Consider the following 23,613-nt stretch of genomic DNA (forward strand, 5'->3'; position numbering starts at 1 on the left):
ATTTAAATGCTTTTTAACTTAAACAAAATTTTACTTAGCACACATTAACATTAAATCATATTTAGTGAAATTTTGCATAAGTAACCCTTGTGGGTATTACGAACCTATCATCGCCATTGTCACTTTTGCTTAAGACTCTAAATTATGTTCATCAATAGGTGTAAATATGGTTATATAACAACATTGAGAGTTATTGCATAAAGCATGCAAACCCATTGATCTATGACTTGTAGATGTAATGGTTTGACCAAAATAAATTATACGTAACTATGTGTATGTAAACAAATTCAACCAAGTCTAGCAATATAAATAATTCACTAAAATTATGTGCAGTTAAAATATGTACCAAATTTAGATATCAATATTAATATATTGATCGGATAATTTTGAATTAAGAATAAAACAATTTTCACAAGATTTATTAAGCAATACCTCCATCAAAAAGTTGATTTGATAAATTGTAGAGTGTCGGGCCGGACCCATGAGCCTACCGGGTTGGGCTTAGGGCTTTAATATTAGGCTCATGGGCTGGCTCGCCCCGGCCTGATACTGTATATATATATATGTATATATTTTTTCTTGGACAGCATAAGCAAAAGGCATAAGCAAATTTTGGCTTCTGCTGCCTTGCGGCAGAAGCAAACGGCAGCAAAAGCTGCCCTGCGGCAGAAGCAGAATCTGCTTCTGCCTTGGTCTGCTTCTTAAGCCTCTGCATATTTTCACTTGGTCTGCTTCTGCCTTTTACGAATTTCTGCAAATTTTTTTTAAATAAATCTATTTTATTTCTTTTTATTTTCACTTTTATTTATAAATCTTTTAATTACTCAATTTCAATTATTTCATTATATTTTCAATTTCATTAACTCTCTTTCAAAAAATATCTAAATTCATAAATAATAATTATTTATTTTTAAAGAATTCAGAGATTTAAATATAAAAGATAAGTAGATAAATATTATATAGTAGATATATTTTATTTATGTTTTCTAATTTATATCGTATGTAAATTAATTTATTTGTACTATGTTATTAATTTATAATATTTTTTATCATATAACTACAGTATTTCTCCGTCATAAGTGAGGAGTTATAAATAAAATATTCAAGATACTGTTATCGGTTTTAATAATTGAAAAAAATTTATGTTAAAAATGTTAATTAAAATTTTTTTAAAAAAATTGATTAAATAGGCCGAACCGACCTGATTAAAGCCCAATCCGGCCTGATTAAAGTCTGACCCGACCCGATTAAGGCACATTACTGTTTAAATCTTAGACCCGACACGACCCATTAGCCCGATGGGCCGTGCCGGAGCCAGCCCAGCCCAGCCCATTGACATCTCTAGCCTGAGTGAACTTTAAGGGGGTGTCTTTATCTTCTTTCTGAAGCATCTTTGTCTTCTCACTGACCAGTGACCATTTGGTAATTCATTTATAATATATATTATTTTATCAAGTACAACAGCTTTCTTTCCAACCCCTGAAAGATGGTAAAACACAAAACACCCACCAAATTTTAAAAATTGTCATACAGACACAATCAGCGAGAGTTTTGATATTTTTCACCCTTTTCAAGGGTGAAAAAACTTCTTTTCAAAACATCGTAGAAAGAACGCCTAGTACAACACAGTGACACACCGCACGCAGAGTGTAGAGTCTGCAATTTCTTGTCGTTAGTTTATTGAATGGAAACGTTGAAGTACCGCCAGCTTCCCTCAATCTTGTCCCTTATCAGTAACCCAAAATCTGCTTTTCTCTATGTCTTAATCAGGATTTCAGTTCGTTTTGTTTTCATATGAATTCAGAATGCGCTCTCTAGATGACGATGATTCTCAACATAAACCAATCAAAACGAACCCAAAGGTCGATTTTCCCCATACACAAATACAGGATTTCGATTCCCAGTTTACACCTCCTCCTTCGCCAGGTAATGATTCTAAATCCTAAATAAAAGAAGTTTAAATTTTTATTCTATTAATAGGGGTACTTTTGCATTTTGGTATATAAAACTGAACACCTTGGCGGTGTGTGTCCCCTTAATTTATATTTAAAGTAATTTGTAGGTTTTTTAGAAGTTCTTCTCACGTTAGCTTGTCAATGTAGTGATTGTTTAACCTGTATTTTTTTTTTTTTTTTCCAATTTTTGAGTTTAAGATTAGCGATGCACAATTGCAAAATTCAAATTAGAATTGATTTTTTTTTTTTTTTTTTGAATTCTTCTGTTCTGGTTGACAATAGTTTAATGATTCTTTGTTAAATTAGGTGTCAGAGCTGAAGAATATGATGATAAGAAGTTGCAGTTTGATGATCGTGTTCCGGTTGAACATGCTTGTGAAACTCAAGCACTGAATTTTGATGATGAGCCCCAAACATTTAACTTTGGCGATGAACCTCAAGGATTTAATTTTGGTGATGAAACTCAAGTTTTGAATTTTGATGATGAACACCAAGCATTGAATTTCGGTGATGAAACTCAAGTATTGGATTTTGGTGGCGAAACACAAGTATTGGATTTTGGCCACGAATCACAACCATTAGATTATTTAGATGGTGTTGAAAATATAGGAACACAACGGTTGGATGTGTTTGATAACAGAGTTGCTGATGATAGTGACAATGAAGGATCTGATAGAACGGAAGTTTTGGGTGATAGTGATGACATCGCTGATGATGATTCCGTAGGAAGAGGGAGTGATCAGTGGCTAGAGAAAGAGAAGGCATGCCCCTCTTTTGCTTTAGAAGGTGAGAAAGTTTCAATAGAATGAGATGATTCTTTGAATGGAAAACCCTGTAATTCAGGTTATTTTTTCTAGATTTCTTTGCATTAATGGGATTTTGGGTATATATCTTTAAGAATATTCCATGTCTCAGGTGAATCTTGATGGTATTTTGATTAGAAATCTTTCTTTTTTTCTGGTTCATTCTCTATTGTGATAAAAAGGGAGTGAATGAATTATTTATCATACGCAATCGATTCGATAGTCAATTTTTCTTTTTTTGATTCTTAGAGTTGGATGTCAATTCTTTATTTTTACTGTGTGGCTTTTTGTTGGTTGTTTCATCTGTAAAAGCTCGGGAAATTAAACTAATATTTTCATAATTTAGGGGTTTTGCATGAAATAAAATTATTATTAGCCTCTAACTCATTTCAATTCCTGTCATTCAGGGCCCCAAGTTTCTACAACTCCTGTGACTCAAGGCACTCTACCACGAACAGGTATGTTTCCTGAAATGTGCTTTACTTTAATTTATAATTTTATGTGAATTCCTTGTCAAAACAAGGTCTAATTGAATTTGGCTGATTAATTGTTCATTAGGTCTATGATAACTGCTCATTTTTATAAAAGTATTGTGTTTCTGATGTGATGAACATTTTTGTGTGTTTTTGCTTGTATATGTAGTTGCTAATCACGTGCATTCTTTTCAGATTTTGCAGTGTTTAAGTATTACAGATATATTAAACGTACAAGTCAATATAGACTGACTTTCTGAACTTATTTTTTATTGCCAATGAAATGTTTTGTCAAGACTATTTTAGGAATATTAAGTAGGATATATTCTGTAGTAATAGCTGCACATTCCTTGAGTTTTGTCAATCTAAATCAGTTTAATGCTATAAGAAACAACTCTTTTGTTTTTCAGTATAAAATTCAGTTTCATATTTTATGCTTTCCCTTGGTTTTCAAATATTGCTTTGGGTCATGCTTTTTATATTATTTTCATTTATATCTCCTTTTTTAAAATTTTTTCTTAGTTCTTAATAATAATCTATTTTAAATGTTGTATGAAACTTTTTCCAGCCATGTGCTCCCTGCTTTGAATGCTATATTGATCTGAAGTTTCCTGTGTCTTTTTGTTTGCTCAGGATCTGTGCGAAGGTTTACTTCAATTCGTGTGGCATCCTTGCGTGCTTCTGGTATAGCAGCCCGCAGTTTGGATTTGAAGGAAACCAACTGCAATTCTTGTTCTGCTCAGACTAATGGTGTGTTTTCAGATCAAGATGACACTAGAAATAATTGGTTAGATCCAAAAGTCATGAATGAAATTGATCAGGTACATGATTTGGAGAAAGACAATGAGAAAGGGAATGGATTAAGGAATGGAAACAAGGGCAGGCTCGGTTCTTTGACTGTGAGAAAACTCTTTTCTGAGGAGTCACTTTCTGAAAATGAGGGACTTCCTTGTAACTATGAGAACATTGATGGAGGAGAAAACCAATTGCAGTTGCCTGTTTGTGATGTAGAGTTGGCTGGGTTAAGCTATATTGACTCTCAAGAACCTGGAGAGTTGTCACAAGCCAATGCCCTCAAATTTGTGGAAATGTATATCGAGAAGAGTAATTTTGTGAAGTCTGATCATGAAATGGACAGTGGAAAGAGTACCGGTGGGAAATCAAAACCTGTTTCAATTGCAAAAGGGCCACAAAGTTTGGCCAAGAAAGTCAATAATAGAAGCACAGCTGGAGAAAAAGGGATTTTTGACTGGGATGATAACCAAGAAGATGAAGGAGGGGGAGATATTTTCTGCAGAAGGAAGGAAGAACTTTTTGGTAGTGGAAACCATGTGCTGAAATCTTCAACTGAACCCCAGAAACCCAAAAAGATACAATTGGATGTGTGCAGAGATAACGAAAAACAGCTAGATGTGCTTGATAAAATTGCAGTATGCTCTGATTCAAGAGTAATGTTGCACAATATGAAAGAGAATAAAAAGAAGGCACAAAAAGGTGGAATGAAATTTAAAAAGAATATTGCTGTTGAGTTAGATGAAAAGTTTGATACGGATTCCTTAAGAGGACAGGTAGAAGAAATTGTTAGTAAGACAGATGTACCAGAGATGTTAGATGTTGGTCCTGACACTCAAATGGCCGCTGAAGCCATGGAAGCCTTATTCTTTGGAGAGGTACTTTCTAACCATGATGCTGCTGGTCTACAAAGCAATTCTAATGGCCCTGCTGAGGGTTCTTTAGATGCAAAATCTACAAATAAGGTCCATTCATCCAGAAATAGTGTATGTGTTTCAGATGTTGGAGTAGCTACGAAACTATCCAAGAAAATTAAGAGAAATGACAATAGATTAACAAAACCTTATGAGAAATTAAGGACAGAATCTGACTTGCCATTTCTAACGAAAAAACAGAAGAGGGCCAAGTCAACTGTTGAAGAACGTGTCAGTACCAGTGGAAGCAAAATTATGGATGTGGTGCCTTCTAAGATTATTGGGCAAAGAACGTCAGAAGTGGGCTCCAAAAGCAGCCATCGCAAGGAATTCAATAGATCAATTGAGAAGACTGAAACAGAAAGTGGTTGTTCAATCAAACAACTGAATTTATCCAAGGAAGTTAGTACTTATGTACCCATTGCTTATCGAACTAGGCATTCTAAGTTATCAAATAAATCAAAAACGCCTGAGCATGTCCCTAGTGACTGTAGAGAAGATATTAACCATCTGGAAGTTTTTGCTGTTGAAGGGAATGGAATTGGTAGTGCCGATGTTGGAGCTTCTGAAGTGCAGCATGCTGAAAGGAAATCTTCTAAATTGGGTATCGATCAATCTGGAGATCTTGAAAAGGCAAAACCATGTAAACCTGATAAATTGTATTCAGAGTTAACAACTACGAATAATGGAATTGCTACTTTGATACATCCCAAAGGAAGAAGATCTCAACGAAGCTCTTCAAGGAAGGTTAGTGAATTTAATAAGTTAGATGTTCAATCCAAGCCATTTATTCAGCCAGAAGGCATCAGACAGTTCTCTGGGTGTAAAAGATCACGAAGCACTGCTAGAAACAATAGCTTTATATTAACCACAAGGAGGAAAACAAGATCATCTGTACATGCTTGTGCAGTTGTTTCTTCTGAGGACCAGAGTTTGGAAGGGAAATTTCCCGTCAAAGGTTCAAGTAAACTGGGGCCACAGAAAGCTGTTCCTGACTGTAATTCTGCAGACATGAAAGGGGATATATCGACAGAAGTGATGGCTGTGAAGCAATTGCAGCACCCTGACAGAAAGAGTGCTGCACACTCATCGACATGCGCTGAAAAAGCAGTGAATGACAAGTTAGATAGATCTCCTGGAGAGAAATGTATACCATCTGATTCAGCATGTCTTTCCCCTGCTAACTTTATGACAACTGTGAATGCTGCATCTCCTGTTTGTATTGGTAATGAATATCTTAAAGAATCATGTAAGAAAAACCTGTCAAGGTCATGCCTTATGAGGGAAATCAGTAGCTTAAGTCCCACAGAAGCAGAGCCTGTTTCTCCATTGAAAGATTTGAGGAAGAGGAGAGATATGAGTAGCATTAGAGTTTTGTTCAGCCATCACTTGGACGAGGATATTATTAAGCAGCAGAAAAAGGTATTTAATACTGATTTTTTCAAATCGTTGTTTAGCTTAAACCAACTGTTTTAATTAAAGATCTTCTCTTATCAGATTTTGGCTCGCTTAGGAGCTTCTGAAGCATTTTCAATTACAGATGCGACCCATTTCATAACTGATAAATTTGTGCGCACAAGAAATATGTTAGAAGCAATTGCTTCTGGCAAACCAGTGGTGACACATTTATGGCTTAAGAGCATTGGACAAGTTAGGGTTCACATTGATGAAGAAGCTTATCTGCTTCGAGACACCAAAAAAGAAAAGGAGTTTGGCTTTAGCATGCCAGTTACTTTGGCACGTGCACGCAAGCTTCCACTTTTACAAGTAAAATCTGCAATTCATATTGCGTGTCTTGTAGATTGATTGTAGTTCCTTTTTTCTCCTTCATTATTTATAGTAATATATTATGCAGGGTCGAAGAGTTCTAATTACCCCAAATATAAAACCTAGTAAAGAAACAATTTCGGGTTTGGTTAAGGCTGTCCATGGTCAGGTTTGTGCTCTCCAGACTATTCTATCAACTATGTTCAATCGCCAGCAAATTAGCAAGTTTGTTCTGTCCTCAATTTTGAAGTGGCCTTTGATGTTTATATTCAGCTGATACTGTTTTCCAGGCGGTGGAGAGAATAGGTAGATCTGCTCTAAAGGATGATAAAGTCCCAGATCTATTGATTTTATCCTGTGAAGAAGATTATGGGATCTGTGAGCCTTTCCTTGAAAAAGGTTAGGAATTTATACTTAAACGTCACTCTCAATCAACATAGTTAGGGCTTCTATAGAATTTGTAACCATCTCCTCTTGCTTGCAGGAGCAGCTGTTTACAGTTCAGAGCTTCTACTGAATGGCATTGTTATTCAGAAGCTGGAGTATGAAAGGTATTTTGAATTTATTATTCTTATGTCAAGTAAGCATTTTCATGCCAAAAGACTTCTAATGGGAGAATTTCATAATTACCTTGACCACGTACCCAAGTGCTGGGCAAATCAGGATAGCAATGAAAAATGTCTATTTACCATTGAAACAGTCCATTGGGAGTTCCTCATTGTTCCCTAATTACATTGACTATGAAGTTATCTCACAAGTTTTCTCTCATCAAGTTTAAAAAATGGCTATTTACCATTGAAATTCACCAGTCAAATATGCTTAGCTAGTTTCTTTCCTAATAGTTGTTTTGAATAATTTGTAATGGCAGGCATCGTCTATTTTCCGATCATGTTAAGAGAACACGGTCAACCATATGGCTGAAAAAGAATGACCTTAAGTTTCACCCGGTGACAAAGCTTAAATAGGAGGGACTTATTTCTTAACCCTTCCTTTAATGTTCATCCTGTTTTACGTCTTCTATGAATATGTTGGTGTGTAGGGACCTGTACATATTCGGTATCTCCTACGAATTTTGGGGTGTTAGGTTTTTGTAATGCTAGGTTTGTAGGGGATATCACGGCTTTCTGAGGGTCAGTTCCTTGTTCAGAAATGCCCAAGGCTGTATATCACGCTTTCTTTCCTCTTTGTATATATATATATATATATATATATATATATATATATATATATATATATATATTTGTTTGTAAGTCTAACCAGACACTTTGCTAGCTTCTTTTTCATGGTTTAGTGAAACAGTTACTGTTGGGGGTTTGCCACTATTTCCAGGATCCAAAAGGCATTCCATCAAAGGTAGTACTTTTGATCATACCTTTTAGCATTCACAATAAAATTATTTGTTCAAATAAATTTTACTAATTTATCTGAATGGCACGTGTTGATATATAATATAATTATTTATTTATTTTCTTATTTTAAAATCATCTCATCATATATTATAATATCAAATTATATAAATAAATTAAGTAAATAAAATTTGTTTCTATAAATATACTATTATTTTTCACAAACAAGAATAGAAAGAGAAACATGACTGATTTCCTGTGTGGCCGCTCGTTATGAGAAAGAAAACAAACCACAGCAATAGTGAAACTGCTGGAAAATTTGGCATGAACTAATATTGATGCACATAATTTGAGTGACTGCCCCAAATATACCCCCCCACCATTCTCTTCGTTTGTGATAACATGCCATGAAGTTGTTTTGAGAAAAAAAACTTGGTTATATTTCTACATATTTTTTCCCTTGCTTGGGTCGATTTGCCTTATGCTAACAAATATGTAAATCCTAATTTCATCAGCAATAGCAACTCCAAAATCGCACGACCTTGTTTCCCTGAGGTGGTTAGTCATGCTGGGCTAGAATTTGCTGAAACTCGAACACGCCAAGCAATATATTGGATATATAATGAGTTGAGGCTCATCGCAGTTCCAAAACCCAAAACTGATGAAAGCAGTATTGCATAAATGGCCTTGAGATGAAGCTGTGAAGAACATTCAAACAAGCTATCGTCATTACCAAATTGATGAAAGCAGTGTCCTGGAGATAGAATAGCGTTTACTTACAATAGAATAGAATATGTGGACAATTATGGCCACAAGAGCAAACTCAAGAGCTGCATAAGTCCATATGTACTCCTTGATTGCTGCAAGTCAATAAAACCAATGCTAAGACAACCATAACTCATAAAGGAATGAGTAAGTTTTGAGGGTCGGCTATACCCAGAATGACTGCAAAGATCGATGACAAAAGGCCCAGGGTAAATGCAAATGGTGCTGAAAGTACAATTGCTTGAGTCTTCAAGTCATGAATCTACAAAATTATAAACAATAAGAGTTAAAATTGGTTCACCAATGTTAGATAAGTTGAACAAAATGCAATCACTTTTAAGCACTCTGTGGGCCTAAAAATAAGAAAGCACAAAGAATCTTCATAATGACATACCAGCAGCTGCTCAAGGAAGAAGAAATAACATATTGTGCTAATTAAGACAAGCACCACAAAGTCCTGCCAGGCACTGCATAAGTAGGTTATAAATCAGGATTAGCAAAAGGAAAAGGGGCCAGCTAAAAGCAACTTTTAAAGTGTATTCAAGAAAAATTGAAACAATCAACTATTCGTCCTACTAAATAGAAATGCAAATTTGCGATACTATGCATATCCCATTAGCTGAAACAAAGATTGCACAAATTTAATGTTGAGAATAATGCCTGGTTAAGCAAGGAAACTTGGTCGCAATGTATCCTCCAAGTGTTACGCAATTTGTTTGTCGGTATATTTCCGCTTCTGATATTCCTTTATCCGCTTAAAGTTACGACAATTAGATATAAACTGCAATGTACAGAGTATACTACCTTACTGATTGTGAATGTAAAGCCTGTTGACTGCGTTCCTGCCTATTGCCCCTTTGAGCAGAGCTCGACACCCGAAGCAATGTTACAGGTAAGTTTTGCACCGTTTTCCCACACACATCACAGTTTTTGTTCCCTTTCATGGTAAACCATTTAATTGCACATTCTTCATGGACAAGTCTAAGGGCACCTTTGCAACTGCATTCCATTTTGAGAGTATTTCCTTCCTCACATACATCAAGACAGATGCGGCACACAGCTTCCTCTTCAGCAATCTCCTCATCACTGTCTTCTGTGGGAGCAGGCACTATTTGATCTGCTTCACCAAGAAGCAAAATAAAAAGAAGAAACATAGAATTAAGTACAAGAAGAAAGGATGATTTTGACTGAATTCAGCTACACATATTGAAACAATATATAATATAAAGCATAAGGAACTTTAGACCCAAAGTAAAATCACCTTCTGACTCCTTCCATTGAAAAATGGCACAGGTCAGACATTTTATTGGCCAAATAAATACGAGGAACTACACAAACTAGAATAAAAAAAAGACTGAGAGTCTCTACGTACCATCATTAATATCTGTAATGTCATGATCTTTAGGGGTAGGTAAAGATACAGATCGCACAATAATGACAGTTCTTCCAGGCACAGACAGGGACCTTGAAACCCCAGCATGTGCTGCCCCTTTCTGGAAAAAATTGACACTAATGATCTTAAAATAATTTTTGGTATTAAGCTTTATACAGACTGTGAATATAAATATTAGTGGTTGGGGGGTGAAAGTAGAGCAGGCACTGAAGGGTTAGAATCACCATCCAAGCCCACATTATTCAACAAACTCATCTGATTAGCTGTAGAAAAAACAAAAAAAGGAGGTCCCAACCCATAAATTTTTTTTCACCCTAATTTCCCAAAAGTTGCCACAGGCATATATGACCTTGTTTTGCTGAACCATCAAATGAACAGCTTGAGAACAGCTTTTCGGGGGAAAAAAAACATTGATTTTCAAAGAATCAAATAACTTGGGATGAAAAAAATTAGTGAAATCTGATAAACCCTTCCATAAATTAACTTTTCTATAGGCCCAAAGAAGATAAATTTTAATTTAAGAGTTCATAAAGTAAACAACTTACATTTGATTTCATTTGTTCACTAGATGTTCTTGCTGAAGCAGGCAGAGAAACCGAGGGAGACAAGTTTGATGCAGGTGTAACAGGAAGAGATGCACATCTTTGCCCAGAAAATGCAGATGAAATATTGGCTACAAAAGGACTTTCCAAGGCTGTCTGAGAGTCAGTACCAAGAAGGGAGCTTCTTTCACCATCGGGCACAAGAACTTTCTTCTTAAAGCTTAAACCCCGCAAGAAACCTCCTGGTGATAAACTACCTTTAATGGAGCCTTGAGACTGGAGTGGTAACTTTCCACTTCTGCTGCTACCAAAACCTACTGGCCTAGGGGGTATTTGAAGTGAAAGATCAGAGCGCTTTGCACTTGGTGCTGTATTTGAAATTTTATCATTTGAGGAGGCCTCAATTTGGATATCAACCTGCTTGCAACAAGCATTACAATACAACCCCAAATCATTTAGGATACAAATTCCCATAGTATGTTGTGCCAAAACAAATTAAATTGAAGTATGTTAGTCATAGATCAGGCAAATTATGATCCATGATATGCAAACTAATATTTCCTAATCCTGCATAGGATGTAAAGATTATTCACTACTGTATCATTTACAATCTCCTTCTAAACAATTTATTATTCTGTTGAAGACACACGTTGGAATTGATCATGTCAGTCAAAAGTAGACCACGGCTAACTTGGAAAGGTGGACTAAACAAACCCATCACAGAAATTGAAAAACCAAACCTCCACCCATCAATTGACAAAATAAAGTTTGAAGAAAAATTTTCAGACCAAATCGGTGTATTAACCAATGTAGAAGCATGATCATATCTTACTAATTTTGATCAAACAGAGACTACATTTAAGGTGATAACAGCTCAATTGCGCCAAATACTAAAATCCCCACTCAGAATTCCCAGAATTTGCCTAACCAAGCACTTTTAAAATACTTACAAAAATGATTCTTCCTCACACAGAAAGAGAAACTACTGCATACGTTTAACTAGACTTGTAAAATACTTACATATATAAACCCAGGAAAATAAAAGTTCCTGATGATTTCTCCAACAAACCTATCAAATCCTAAAGATCAAAAACACCATACAAGGAATAACATTCAAATACACTTATCTATAAAAGAATACAGAAAATTTACTGTACTAAGCAAGAATCAGTCCCAACCCAGTATTACTGACACCATCTATTAACTTAAAAGCAAAACTTGAAACTAATAAACCATATTTCAGCTGTAAATGAAAAAGGAAACGCGATCTTGAAAAATAAACAATCGAAAAAAAAAAACATGCATACTCACAGGAAAAATCTAAACATTAAAAACACACAGATAGTTAAAAACATAAATAAAAATAAAAAAGACCAACCTGGGTAGAAGCCTCATCGGTTCCGTTAGTGGGTGGAGGTTGAGTTGAGTGCATTATATTGTTTACAATTAGTCTCCCACGAAGAATAAACAGTAGAATATTAGAGTGGAGAAAGAAAGAAAGAGAATGAAGATGAAAGCGCGAGAAAGATACGAGAACAAACAAATACATATAACAAAAACATCTTACTGTAGTTATAGTGTTGTATTACGGTGATAAAATAATATAAATTGATTAATTTTTACAGTGCGGTGGTGAAAGAAAACAACAGAGTGTGGAAAGGACAAGGTGGGTTGGTTTAGTTGGGGTGGAGAAGCCATGTTGATTTTGAAGACGAATATCGGAATTTCGTCTTCTTGCGGCAACTCAAAACAGCTTTGTGAAACTTTAACCACTTCCCTTGCCTTTCGTGCCCCTTACTCGCTTCTGCTTAATCCCCACCTCCCAAACTCTCTGATTTCCATTTTCATCCATTTGTTGCTTCCCTTTCCTTAATCCTCGTATTAATACTACCTTCCTTCTTCCATCTACCATCTTTGACTCTTTTGGAAATGGCTGAATTGACGTTGTTGTATATTAGCCAAAAATCATTCAGTATATCATCTTCTGTAATATATAAAAGGCCAAACGACTATTTCCCATCCAAGGTTTAGCGTTTTCTCAAATGTCCCCCTTTTAACTATGGAAACACCAAACACCCACCCATGACCGGTTAGATTTAACCAAACCCTATCGCCTAAAAAATTTATCTCTTTTTACCCTCCTAAACTTTAAAAACTAAAATTTTCTCCCAGCCTAAGTTTTAAAAAATCGCAGTTTCACCCTAAGGTTTGGTTTTGAAATCTCCGGCGACCGTTGACGAAGTTCTTCGTCTCTCTTCCCGTTTCCGACGCCGATGGAGCCTCCAAATGGGAGGAAAGCATTCGCCGGAAGGAGAGGCTACTTCGGGAGGGAGAGACCGTCGGCAACAGAGCCGGAACGGTCGCCGGAGATTTCAAAACCAAACCCTAGGGTGAAACTGCGATTTTTTAAAACTTAGGCTGGGGGAAAATTTTAGTTTTTAAAGTTTAGGGGGGTAAAATTAGATTCTATTTTAGTTTATTTTTAATATTATAGTAAAAATGATGATTTTACCCCTATCATCGTTAGGGTTTGGTTAAATCTAACCGGTCATGGGTGGGTGTTTGATGTTTCCATAGTTCAAGAGGGGACATTTGAGAAAACGTTAAACCTTGGGTGGGAAATAGTCGTTTGGCCTATATAAAAACTAGTTGTACTAAAGCATCTTTGTTGTAATCCAAAAACAAACGTGTTAGACATAGTGAATGTTTTAATCCAAATATTTAGTTTTTTTAGATCAATTAAATTATGATTATTCATAATCTGAAAATCATAAACTTTATAGAATACGGAATTATTGAATATCACATAATCAACTATTTATATATTTATAATCTAATCAAAATTCAATAATCATAAATTATATTAAATTAATAGATATATTTTTATTAAAATTATGATAAGCAATATTTTTAAAATCAGATCGGTGATTAAACTGATTGTCTCACTGATTTATGTGTTGATTGAAAACTAGACTGTTTAATTTATTATCAAATTATAATAATTTTTTTAAATAATATCAAATTAACCAACATATTTTGCTTAAAAATTTATAAAAAGAAAACAAAATTAATCAGAATACTCAAACCTTTGGTGATTAAAACATATCATTTCTAAGAAATGATAATTATTCACTTTATTTTAATGAAACAATTAGATAAAAAAATATCATCATCTCATAATTTAAAAAAAAAAACATAATTCTATAACTTATTTTCTATTCTTCATTTTAGTTTTATTTTTGAACTTACATTTTTTTTAGAGGCTTTTAGAAATTTATCCAGTCTAATATAAAATAATCAAAATAATCAAAAATAATTAATTTTTTTTAAAATACTTTAAATTTTAATTAAACCCAATTCTATGAATTTTGATTAGTTTATTAGTTTTAACTGAATTTGATCGAATTAACAAGTAAATTACTGTTTAATATTAATTAAACTAAACTTAGAACTAATTTTCGATTTAATCGATTAAATCAACAGATCCAATTCAATTTTCCAAAGTGATTATAAGTATTAAAAAATTTTATAAAAAAAAAAAACTTTTAAAAAATAAAATTGAACCACCAAAGCAACAAATGAAGAATGGTTTTTTCCTCCAAAGCAATAAATGAGTGAGATTAAAGTCTTGGTGCATTTAATATGAGCAATGCAAAAGCATATTCTAAATACCCAACATTTCTCTCATTTTGCAAGAAAAGAAAGACGCACCAATTTCATTTAAAAGTTGTGTACATACGCTCTTCTTTTTACTTTATTAGTCTCTAGTCTCTAGATGTCTCTCAATTTCTTTTGTCACGTTTCTCTCTTATTCATCTCTATATATTTACACCACATAAGGAATATTTAATTAAAAATATTTCAACTATTTCATGTTAAACTAAATAAAATATTGTCCTAGCCTTCGGTGGTGGGCTGGTGGCATTTTGATGCACTTACACAGAAAGCAGAAAGTGGGTCATTCAATCATAGTTCATGTGTAGGTCCATTACTCAAGTAAAGCCAGAGAGACTCTTGGTTGGTGTCGGAGAAGGAGACGACCCAACCAAACCTCAGGTTCACATGGCAAGATGTGAACCTTCCACCTCTTTCACATTCTTAGGCTACTTTTGTCACCCCATTCATAATTTCTAACATCACATTATAACTTGATGCAATAATGGGTAAAAATTAGAAAGTTCAATCTCTTTAATGAAAAAAAAAATTGATTATTTTAATAGAAAAATATGATAATTTTGTACCCCTAAATGTTTTATCTATTCTATAAAAACATTGACCTGTCACCCAAAGTATGTTTATAACATTGATTCAATTTTTTAGTCCACAATCTGAATAGTACAGCTCAAATAGAAGGGTAATAAAGGGCTAAAAAAGTAATCCAAATTGTATGGCATTTATCTTTAAAATGAAGACTTTCTTTTCCCCTAGGGTTTTGGCTCATACTTTTTAGAGCAAAATAGTTGTCTTGTCCTACCCAAGGTTTAGAAAAAAATACAAGTTTCTACCCACTTAATGGAAAACTATTAAACTCACACCCCATTCTTAACCCTGCTAACAAAAATTTGGCTATGTCATAGTATAGAAATTACAATTAACATATTACCCTCATGTTTAAGCCTCATTCCTTCCCCTATCATCCCTTAAACATTCTCGTTTCTTCACACATTCTCTTATTTCTTCTTTTTTACTGCTATCATTATTATTATCATTATAATCACCACCCCCATTTCAACCAAAGTTTCTTTTTTGTCCCTTACTCTTCAATAGGGCTGGATTTGAGCCGAGCCAGCTCGAGCTCGAGCTCGGCTCGACTCGGTTCGAGCCCGAAACGAGTCGGGCTCTACTCGGCTCGATAATTTTTTTTAATTTTTTATACAAAACGACATCGTTTTGATCCATATATATATACAAAACGGTACCGTTTTGATATGAAAAACGAGTCGAGCCGAGCTGAAAACGAGCCGAACTCGAGCCGACCATAAAAAAACCGAGCCGAGCCCGAGCTGACTGCTAGCCGAGCTCGGCTCGGCTCGAATCTAGCCCTACTCTTCAAACATTTTCTCTGTCACCACTTCTCTAAGCCTTTTATTTTTTTTTTTTTTCTCTCTATCAAAACAACTAAAACCACACCTATTTCCATCTTAAGCATGATGGGTTGCACCAAAGCCAACGCAACACAACCCACTGCAATGTTTATAAACTTAAGGGGGCGTTTGGTTTGGGTAATGTTTGATTACTAAAATAGAAAGATTACCTTGAAGATAGATTACTTAGAAAATTACTGAGTATAACTGATTACTATGTTTGATAAAATTTGATAGGTATAAATAATTATTGTATTTGGTTAAAGGTAATAAAAGATTACTAGTAAATTATTTTACTTAAATGCCCTTAAATATAATTATTTTTAAATATTTTTTATATTATTTGTCATATTAATTAAAAATAAATTTATTTTTACCTCAAAAAATTAATAAATAATAATTTTTCTTTAATAAACTCAAGATTACCCCAGTAATCTTTAAATACCTAAGGTGAAGGTGGTAATCAGATTACCACCTATATTACCTGCCACATCAGCATTGGTAATAGAAGATTACTGTAATCTTTTATTACTGATAAACCAAACAAAGGAATAAAATATAGATTACCAAAGTAATCTTAAAATCCTTTAACCAAACGCACCCTAAGGGGTTTATGAAGTTTTTCAAACAAATAGGACCTACTTAAAAATAATGCAGGGATAATTTAGGTGTTTCAGCCTCGAAAATACGCTATCATCGTTCGTGCCCTTCTGAGTCCTCAATTTCAGTTTAAGTGAGCCATTTTGTCGTCCCTACCGGTCTCTGACTCTGTAAATCAGTCTAATCCTATCATACTTGTTTATTGTCCGAGCATTATATAGAATGAAGATTTTATGAATTCAATGTGGGATGAAAATGAAATTTCTAGATTGGTACTTAAAGATTGCGGTTGGCGCTGCTTTGGTTGGAGGTTCCATGGAGTTGTGCATGATCAAAACCGGCTTCTGTGTGAGAACCTTCCTTTCTTCTCTTCTTTTTATATGTTTTCAATTTACCCTTTTCTGTATGGAACTTGTTTGCTTGATTTCGGCTAAAAAAAATTATGCTTGCAATAGTTTTAGAGGGTTCTATAGAGAATCCGTATATTGGCATTGTTTTATCAGTGTTCTTTTTTTTTTTTTTTTGGAGAAAAAAAAAGTAACAGCCAGGTCATGTTAGAATGTTAACCAAATCATAACCTTGTTGATTTAGTTTTGGATCAAGGTTTGTCTCTATTTATGAGTTTGAAGGTTGAATGATTGAAGCTGATTGTACTTAACTTGGAGTGGTATTTGTAATCAAGTTTTAAATCTACAATTTCATAGCTTAAGAGATTATTGAATGATGAAGACATTTCAATTAAGCTCTCTTTGGTTATCCTTTAGAATGCAATGGATTTGAACATTACTGGTTATATATGTCTTGCGTCATCAGAAAGTTGTGGGGGTAAATTCCATGACTCTTTAGCACCATTCCTTTGGCTTCAGATAAAATGAAAGAGAAGTAAATCAAGTGAAGTTTGAAATTTTATGTTTGTGTGCTATGGCAAATTTCTTAATATATATTGTCATATTTCTTTGTTGTGCATGAGTTACATAGGTAATCACCTGTCTTTCAAAATTGAAGATATGCCTAAAGAGGAATTATATTGATTTCATCCTATTCATGGCATGGAGTAACTTTCAAGCCATTAGGAGTTGTTTAACTAGTTTAAAGTGTAGTTTCATCTCATTCGATGGACTGTCCAATTTTGTATTTTAATGTATTTTTACACAAATTCTTGTGCACCCTTTTGCTGATCAGTGTTTTAACATGCAAATGCACACTGTATTTCTTCTTCTGTTTTCCTTCCAGTATTTACATTACTTTGTGTCATTCTGTTTCTGGAAGAAGTAATGAGAGTATTACTTATTACTTTCAACCTTTGGAAGAGTATGGTAAACCAAATGAAGAAAATGCTTGTTTTCACTCCTTAATTTGATTATTTCAGTTTTTAATGCACTGAATTTGTGAGAGCTTAGGTTGGTTGCTGATGGTACAAGATTAGAAGAAATTAGCCAACTGATGGTACAAGATTAGAAGAAATTAGCCAACTGATGGTACATGATTAGTATAAATTAGCCAGTTGATGGTACACGATTAATAGAAATTAGCCAACTGATGGTAAAAGATTAGATCTTATGTAAAAACTTAAGCTTGTTTATTTTTAGATCAGAGTAGATAAATATTAAAGGTGGTTACACTACCTTTATGGTTTGTAAAGTAATGGTTTCTTAACCATTTTGAAATTCTTAAGATTCAAGAGGGATTATGTCTGGAACTACTACTACTCTTTGATCAGTTTTGGATCCATTATCTCTCATATACTGGATCATCTTCTTTATCGTAACAGAGATGTTGGATGAGTTTTATAGAGGGAGATATTTTGATCATGACCTATGCAGTACCATCATGATCATGGTTATCACATCAAATGCTTGTGGACATTGTTTGCCACATCTTATCTAAAGAATCTGTCCCCTTTTTTTGGAAGAACTCTTGCTTGAACTTTTATCTCAACTGTTGTTTACATACCTGCAGATGATAAAGTAACTGTTTTGGAGTCTGAGAAGAGGGCTTGGGAAGCTTCACAGGAAGCTCAGGCAATCAGAGATGCACTAAATCCTTGGAGAAAACATGATGCTGAAAGAAAAAGTTCATAATATTGATGGAGAGTGCTTTTTATGAGGTTTGTTTTCTGAATAAATCAGATGTTGGAATCCCTAATTTGCTATACATAACAATATTTGAATTAAACCGACAGCATTAAGAATTGGTGATTTTGATTCTTGCAAAATCTCCAATATTTGAATTAAACTGACGACATTAAGAATGGGTGATTCTAATTCTTGCAAACTCTCAAATTACCTTTTTTATCCAATTGCCTATCTTTCTTGTCAGCAAGTTGGACAGTAAAATTATTGGATGGGGGCTATAACATATATATGACTGGTGTTTCATTTGCCTTTGCTTTTGGTTGTGATATTTATTTTACACTTAGCAATTAAATATAGTGCCATCTTCAAGTGTTCACTCAGGCACATGATAAAAAACTTAAAATGTTAAGTTGATGTTTATTACTTACTGTCTAAGGTAATAGTTTTTGTTAACTATTTCATTTGACTTTCTTTCGGTGGTAACAGTCAGTGCCAATTTGCCTATTTAAGTTTCTCAATATTTACCCCTGACACATGTTAACACTTAAAATGATATGATTATCATTTCTGTATGGCCCTACTCTTTTTGCTGCATCATGTCATTTAATAGGTCAATTCTTGGCTTAGGTGATGGACAATAGCCATTTTGTTGGAAGGTTTTGCTTGGAAATTTGTAGTATGCTTAAGTTTCTCATTTTGACAATTTATGTTAATAATATTTGTTAACTGTAAAGGATTAAAAACACTTTGTCTTTGGATTTATAAGAGCAAGAATTTGCATTTTCTAGCTGAAACTATGAAACTTATTCTACCTGTGTATTGTCAGTCTCTAAGCTTAGGTCATTCGCTGAATTGACTGCATCAATGGTAAATAATGATGAATGCTCTGTTTTTTTTTTTTTTAAATGGTGAGATGAATTATAATAAGTAACCCTAATATGCTAAGTAGCTTCTTATGATACTTTCTACAGGGAGAAAATCTGTTTCTACAGAGGATCATCTTCATAGACAGTGCTTCGTCATCTTTTGAAGCTGCTAAACTAATTATTTGTTCAGAAAAATGGACATTCTTTGGTGAACGAGTGAGATTTCACCTTAAATTTTTAGAATATTGCAATATGTTGTATTTTTTGTCATTCTTGAGGATATGATGAGTAGAATATATCCATGGACCTTTATTATTAGCTACTTTTTCTGTAGCTTCAGAACATGTTCTCATTTGAAGTCAATTTGGAGTAATTTTGATAATAAATATTTAAACTTGCTGATACTAACATTCCTCAACACCAAGTCGATGAAACTTCCCATTTGAAAGTGGTTGACATGAGCATGGTCATTTGCAAATTCCGTTTGGTGATGTGTGAATAAACACTTACATGAATGGTCTCATTTAAATATTCAATCAAACCCGGATGCAGTTGAAGCAGGCAAATATATTTCTTCTGTGAATCATGTATTTTTATATTCCAGCCTTCCAGCAGTGCGATACAGTATTAGCCAAAAGTCTTATCAGGCGAGTTTGAATGTGCAATTTGCAGATTTACTAATTATATTTTATTGTTATTATAGTGATGTGTTACCATATATATCTGTACCAATTTGATTTTGATTGTTCTTAAGGTGATATTTGCTCGTTACAAGTCTAATGTTTCTCATTGTCTTATTATTTCCTTCAAAATTACAGGTATTATGTTAGGTGATATTACATTTCATTGAATTCAATAATCTACCTATGCTTCATATTGTGGTAGGATATTATATAGTTGATAAATCTGAATTTCTTCCCTGGTTTGCTTTGTTTCTGATTTATTTTGACATTTGGATGCAAAGAAAATGAGGTATAATAAATATAATGCCAGAAACAAAGAGAGCCTTATGAACAGGCTAATATGAATATATAGACTTGTTTGGTTTCACACTAAACATCTAAGTACTTTATTGTTAATTTGTATTGCATCATCTTTTCGACATTGTCATGTAATTAAATTTCTTGTTTCTAGAGCTGACCAGACAAAGTGGGTAGAATATGTGGTAGAAAACTAAGTGCTAATCATGCTTCTAACGACCATAATTAGATGCTTTGAATACTGAGAGTCGGCAGACCTATGCTTTTGGCAAATAATTATTGCCTTGCACTAAAAGGGAAGTAGTTCGAGTTCTTAATTACCCAGATCAGAACTTTAATTCTAGTTTCAGTTTTGCCCTTAAGCCAAAGTAATCTCTTGAGTAGGTTTTTGTGGTTTTAAACTTCAAAGTCTAGTTCTTCCAATTCTGATATCTATAAATAGAACAAAACAACACATGTGAGTACGGCCATCCAATCATGGAGTGCCATGTCACAATAAGTGAGATACACTTGCCCCATGATTGCTTTATATAGTAGCTTTGATATTTGATGAATCTGAACACATTTGGAATTTGATGCAAGCTTGGAAGATGAGAAGGTTGGTGATTCCTAGAAGTGGGGTTATAATCACTGGGTCACAAGCTAGGCCAAAAATTGACTCAAAATCTTCAAATCCTGTGATATGGAGTCATCTTGGTGTCAATTTAAATGTGGCTTCATCCACCAATCTAGGCAGCCTTATGATTAATACAAAATAATGGACATAGTCATCCAATATGGTAACTTTAATTATTGCATCCAATCATGTCAAACCAATCTTAATTAAGTCATAAGATGGTAATGCTTTGCGTGTAAATACTTCTATGGATAGATGACAAGTAACCCACCAATAGAATGGAGTTTCAAGCAAGATGAACGTTCTACCACACCTTTTTGCTTGAAATTTCTATGCATTATTGCGTTTAGTCATTATCATGTTGATTAACTTTCACCAAGCTTGCAACTATATATTCAGAGATCAGAACTCGTCATCTACAACAATTTCTTTGTTCCTCTAGTAGAGGTAGAAGAATCAATTTAATGGACATTGAGAATGTAGTTGATGTTTCTTCTTTCCTTCTCATAGAGGAAACTGCAGATAACTTTCTAAATTGTCAGACTATTTGCAACATGGTCATAACTGTTGATGAAGATGATGCCCAGTCTTGTAGCTGTGATACGAGCGAAATGCAAGCTTTTGATTCTGATGGCAGTGAGTTTAGTGAAGTTGATGACAGTGAGCAACGTAGCAGCAGGTGCCAATTGTGGCTGTCCAACCACGGTTTGGGATATTCGTCGAAGGAGCAAGGAGAAGAACAATCAAGCTGGGTTGGTGTCAATTTAAGTAAGGAGGTAAAGGATGAGATGGAGGATAGGCTTTTCTGGGAGACATGCATGGCCATAGGATACCCATAATTTTTTGTTCTTGTTTTCTTATTAGTATTTTCCATCACTTGTCCGAAGGTTGAGCACAAACCTAAAAAACTACCTATAAATATTATACTACACTTAATTACATAATGACATATTGTTAATATATAATTAGTGGATGCTTAATTTTCACAATCTCCATGCAAGTAGTGGTAAATTTTCAGTTTGCTTGATTATAGTTTCCTTCTGATATGATAATGTAAAGAATTTGTCTCTTGTTTGTAACAGGTGTGTATTACATGTAATGTAAACCACCTAATTATAAGTGGCAGTGGCTTTGGTTGAGAAGCCATTTAAAAAATATTTTGTATTGACTGGTGCGAGTCACCAATTCATCTTCCCTTTGGACTCAAAGCTGGTCATTTACATGTCTTCTGGATATGAACTAGTGGGTTTATCTTTCAAAGGGGAGATGCATTTATTAATGTAATTTGACTTTGAATTATTTGTGTCTCAAGCTTGCATGTGAGAGTGAGACATAGATACCTAATTTCATAATTTGTTTATAATTAATTAGAGAATCAACGGGATTTGTGGAACTACTCCGTGTTTGATTTCATTAAAATTATAATTGCAGTTATAAATTAATACAAAGGGTAATGGTTTGTTCTGTGAATTTGTAAATTTCAAGGGCTTTTAATGATATTTTGCAGAGAAAGGGTGTATTTATTGAATTTTAAACCTGGAAGGGTCGCATCATATTTTGAGGCCAAGACGCTGCATCTGTTAATTTATAAAAATTGTTTATAAACATAAAGTGACCAGAGATATTTGCTGGTAAAAGGGTGTAACTGGTAATTTGTAAACCTAGAGGGAACAAATTAAATTTTATAGAAGAGAGGGTATGAGTATATTTGTAAACATGAATGGTTTATTTTCTAGTTAGAGGGTCTATTGATTAATTTGTAAACCTGAAGGGTATATACAAAACAATATTTGCCATCAAGGATGTGTGCTGTTTGTAAACTTCAAGGGGTTGAAAAATAGTTTGGGTCCAAAAGGATCTGTGTTTTGATTTTTAAAGAACAAGGAGTTGGAAAAATATATCAACTGAGAGGGTGTATCTTTATTTGTAAACTTGAGCTTGAAGGGAGAGTGACAATAAGTTTTAGATGAGAGGGCTGCCAGGATTTATGAGTTAAATTTTAACTCAAGGGGGGTGTATCTGTTATTTTTTAAACCTCACACCAAGAGCGACAAATTTTTTTTTTTTTAAAAACGAAAAAACCTTATCCCTTTGGACTAATTCACTGGGGATTTCACATCATTTGACACAGAAGCTATCCCTTAGGACAACCTTAAAAATTTGTTGAGACGTTTTAGTGAAGAGGGTGTCTTTGTTAATTCTAAAAGTTGATGGGGTAAAATTATAATAGGGTGTGTTTGTTAAAATGTAGATATGAATGGTTGAAAGCGTGTATTTGATAATTAGCCAAATGACTTATTCCCGCACAAGGTAAAGTGAAAACCCAAAGTGACCTATGCTAACTTTCAAAAACTCAAATATGAACCTATTTGTTAATTTCTGCTGTTACAGTCAAAGGTAAAATCGTTATTTATAGATTTTTATAAAAACAAAAAAAAAATATTTCTTTTTTCACCTAATTTTAAAAACGAATAATTTTCCTTTAACTTAATTTTAAAAAATTAATTTTTCACCCTCATTATATATGGTTTTTAGGGTTTTATAATTTAGAATGAACAATCGTCCTCTCAAACTTTAAAACATTGCATTTACACTCCAAAGACATTATTCCATCTTTTTGGCGGTTGTTCTTCCTCGACGTT

At 33.9% G+C, this 23,613-nt stretch overlaps 3 protein-coding genes across 10 annotated transcripts; 2 read left to right on the top strand and 1 right to left on the bottom strand.

The window, feature by feature from the left end:
- Positions 1–1,555: 1,555 nt before the first annotated feature.
- On the top strand, positions 1,556–7,913 carry LOC123221149. Of its 5 annotated transcripts, XM_044643877.1 has the most exons (10): positions 1,560–1,926; positions 2,262–2,741; positions 3,166–3,216; positions 3,865–5,536; positions 5,594–6,359; positions 6,435–6,704; positions 6,793–6,873; positions 6,995–7,103; positions 7,189–7,255; positions 7,573–7,913. In XM_044643877.1, the coding sequence occupies exons 1-10, from the start codon at positions 1,806–1,808 to the stop codon at positions 7,667–7,669; spliced, it is 3,714 nt and encodes a 1,237-aa protein (XP_044499812.1). In that variant the 5' UTR covers positions 1,560–1,805; the 3' UTR covers positions 7,670–7,913. The 5 variants fall into 5 exon arrangements, 3 of the variants coding, with proteins under 3 accessions (XP_044499811.1, XP_044499812.1, XP_044499810.1); XM_044643876.1 differs by having other exon boundaries at positions 1,558–1,926; positions 3,865–6,359; positions 7,195–7,255; XM_044643875.1 differs by having other exon boundaries at positions 1,562–1,926; positions 3,865–6,359.
- Positions 7,914–8,226: 313 nt separating this feature from the next.
- LOC123219983 lies at positions 8,227–12,691 on the bottom strand. 2 transcript variants are annotated; one of them, XM_044641963.1, is made up of 8 exons: positions 12,129–12,691; positions 10,754–11,167; positions 10,200–10,308; positions 9,620–9,932; positions 9,210–9,282; positions 8,987–9,077; positions 8,831–8,910; positions 8,227–8,748 (listed from the first exon to the last, which is right to left on the bottom strand). In XM_044641963.1, the coding sequence occupies exons 1-8, from the start codon at positions 12,297–12,299 to the stop codon at positions 8,614–8,616; spliced, it is 1,386 nt and encodes a 461-aa protein (XP_044497898.1). In that variant the 5' UTR covers positions 12,300–12,691; the 3' UTR covers positions 8,227–8,613. The 2 variants fall into 2 exon arrangements, with proteins under 2 accessions (XP_044497898.1, XP_044497897.1); XM_044641962.1 differs by having other exon boundaries at positions 10,188–10,308; positions 12,129–12,687.
- A 3,777-nt stretch (positions 12,692–16,468) lies between these two features.
- LOC123220359 lies at positions 16,469–19,779 on the top strand. Of its 3 annotated transcripts, none has more exons than XM_044642556.1 (4): positions 16,469–16,592; positions 16,683–16,780; positions 18,394–18,541; positions 19,481–19,779. In XM_044642556.1, the coding sequence occupies exons 2-3, from the start codon at positions 16,684–16,686 to the stop codon at positions 18,513–18,515; spliced, it is 219 nt and encodes a 72-aa protein (XP_044498491.1). In that variant the 5' UTR covers positions 16,469–16,592; position 16,683; the 3' UTR covers positions 18,516–18,541; positions 19,481–19,779. The 3 variants fall into 3 exon arrangements, with proteins under 3 accessions (XP_044498491.1, XP_044498489.1, XP_044498492.1); XM_044642554.1 differs by having other exon boundaries at positions 16,478–16,604; XM_044642557.1 differs by having other exon boundaries at positions 16,487–16,567.
- The last annotated feature ends 3,834 nt before the right edge of the window (positions 19,780–23,613 follow it).

Source organism: Mangifera indica, chromosome 7 (assembly GCF_011075055.1).
Source record: "Mangifera indica cultivar Alphonso chromosome 7, CATAS_Mindica_2.1, whole genome shotgun sequence".
Taxonomy (NCBI): domain Eukaryota; kingdom Viridiplantae; phylum Streptophyta; class Magnoliopsida; order Sapindales; family Anacardiaceae; genus Mangifera; species Mangifera indica.

Excerpts from the sequence above, each read along its gene's own strand:
- LOC123220359 (XM_044642556.1), top strand. The coding sequence starts at position 16,684 with ATGAAAATGAAATTTCTAGATTGGTACTTAAAGATTGCGGTTGGCGCT. Across the intron at positions 16,781-18,393 it reads CATGATCAAAACCGGCTTCT|ATGATAAAGTAACTGTTTTG; the intron begins GTGTGAGAACCT and ends ACATACCTGCAG.
- LOC123219983 (XM_044641962.1), bottom strand. The coding sequence starts at position 12,299 with ATGTATTTGTTTGTTCTCGTATCTTTCTCGCGCTTTCATCTTCATTCT. Across the intron at positions 9,933-10,187 it reads CATTACAGATATTAATGATG|ATCAAATAGTGCCTGCTCCC; the intron begins GTACGTAGAGAC and ends TTGGTGAAGCAG. Across the intron at positions 8,911-8,986 it reads GATCTTTGCAGTCATTCTGG|CAATCAAGGAGTACATATGG; the intron begins GTATAGCCGACC and ends ATTGACTTGCAG.
- LOC123221149 (XM_044643875.1), top strand. The coding sequence starts at position 1,806 with ATGCGCTCTCTAGATGACGATGATTCTCAACATAAACCAATCAAAACG. Across the intron at positions 1,927-2,261 it reads TACACCTCCTCCTTCGCCAG|GTGTCAGAGCTGAAGAATAT; the intron begins GTAATGATTCTA and ends TTGTTAAATTAG. Across the intron at positions 7,256-7,572 it reads CAGAAGCTGGAGTATGAAAG|GCATCGTCTATTTTCCGATC; the intron begins GTATTTTGAATT and ends TTGTAATGGCAG.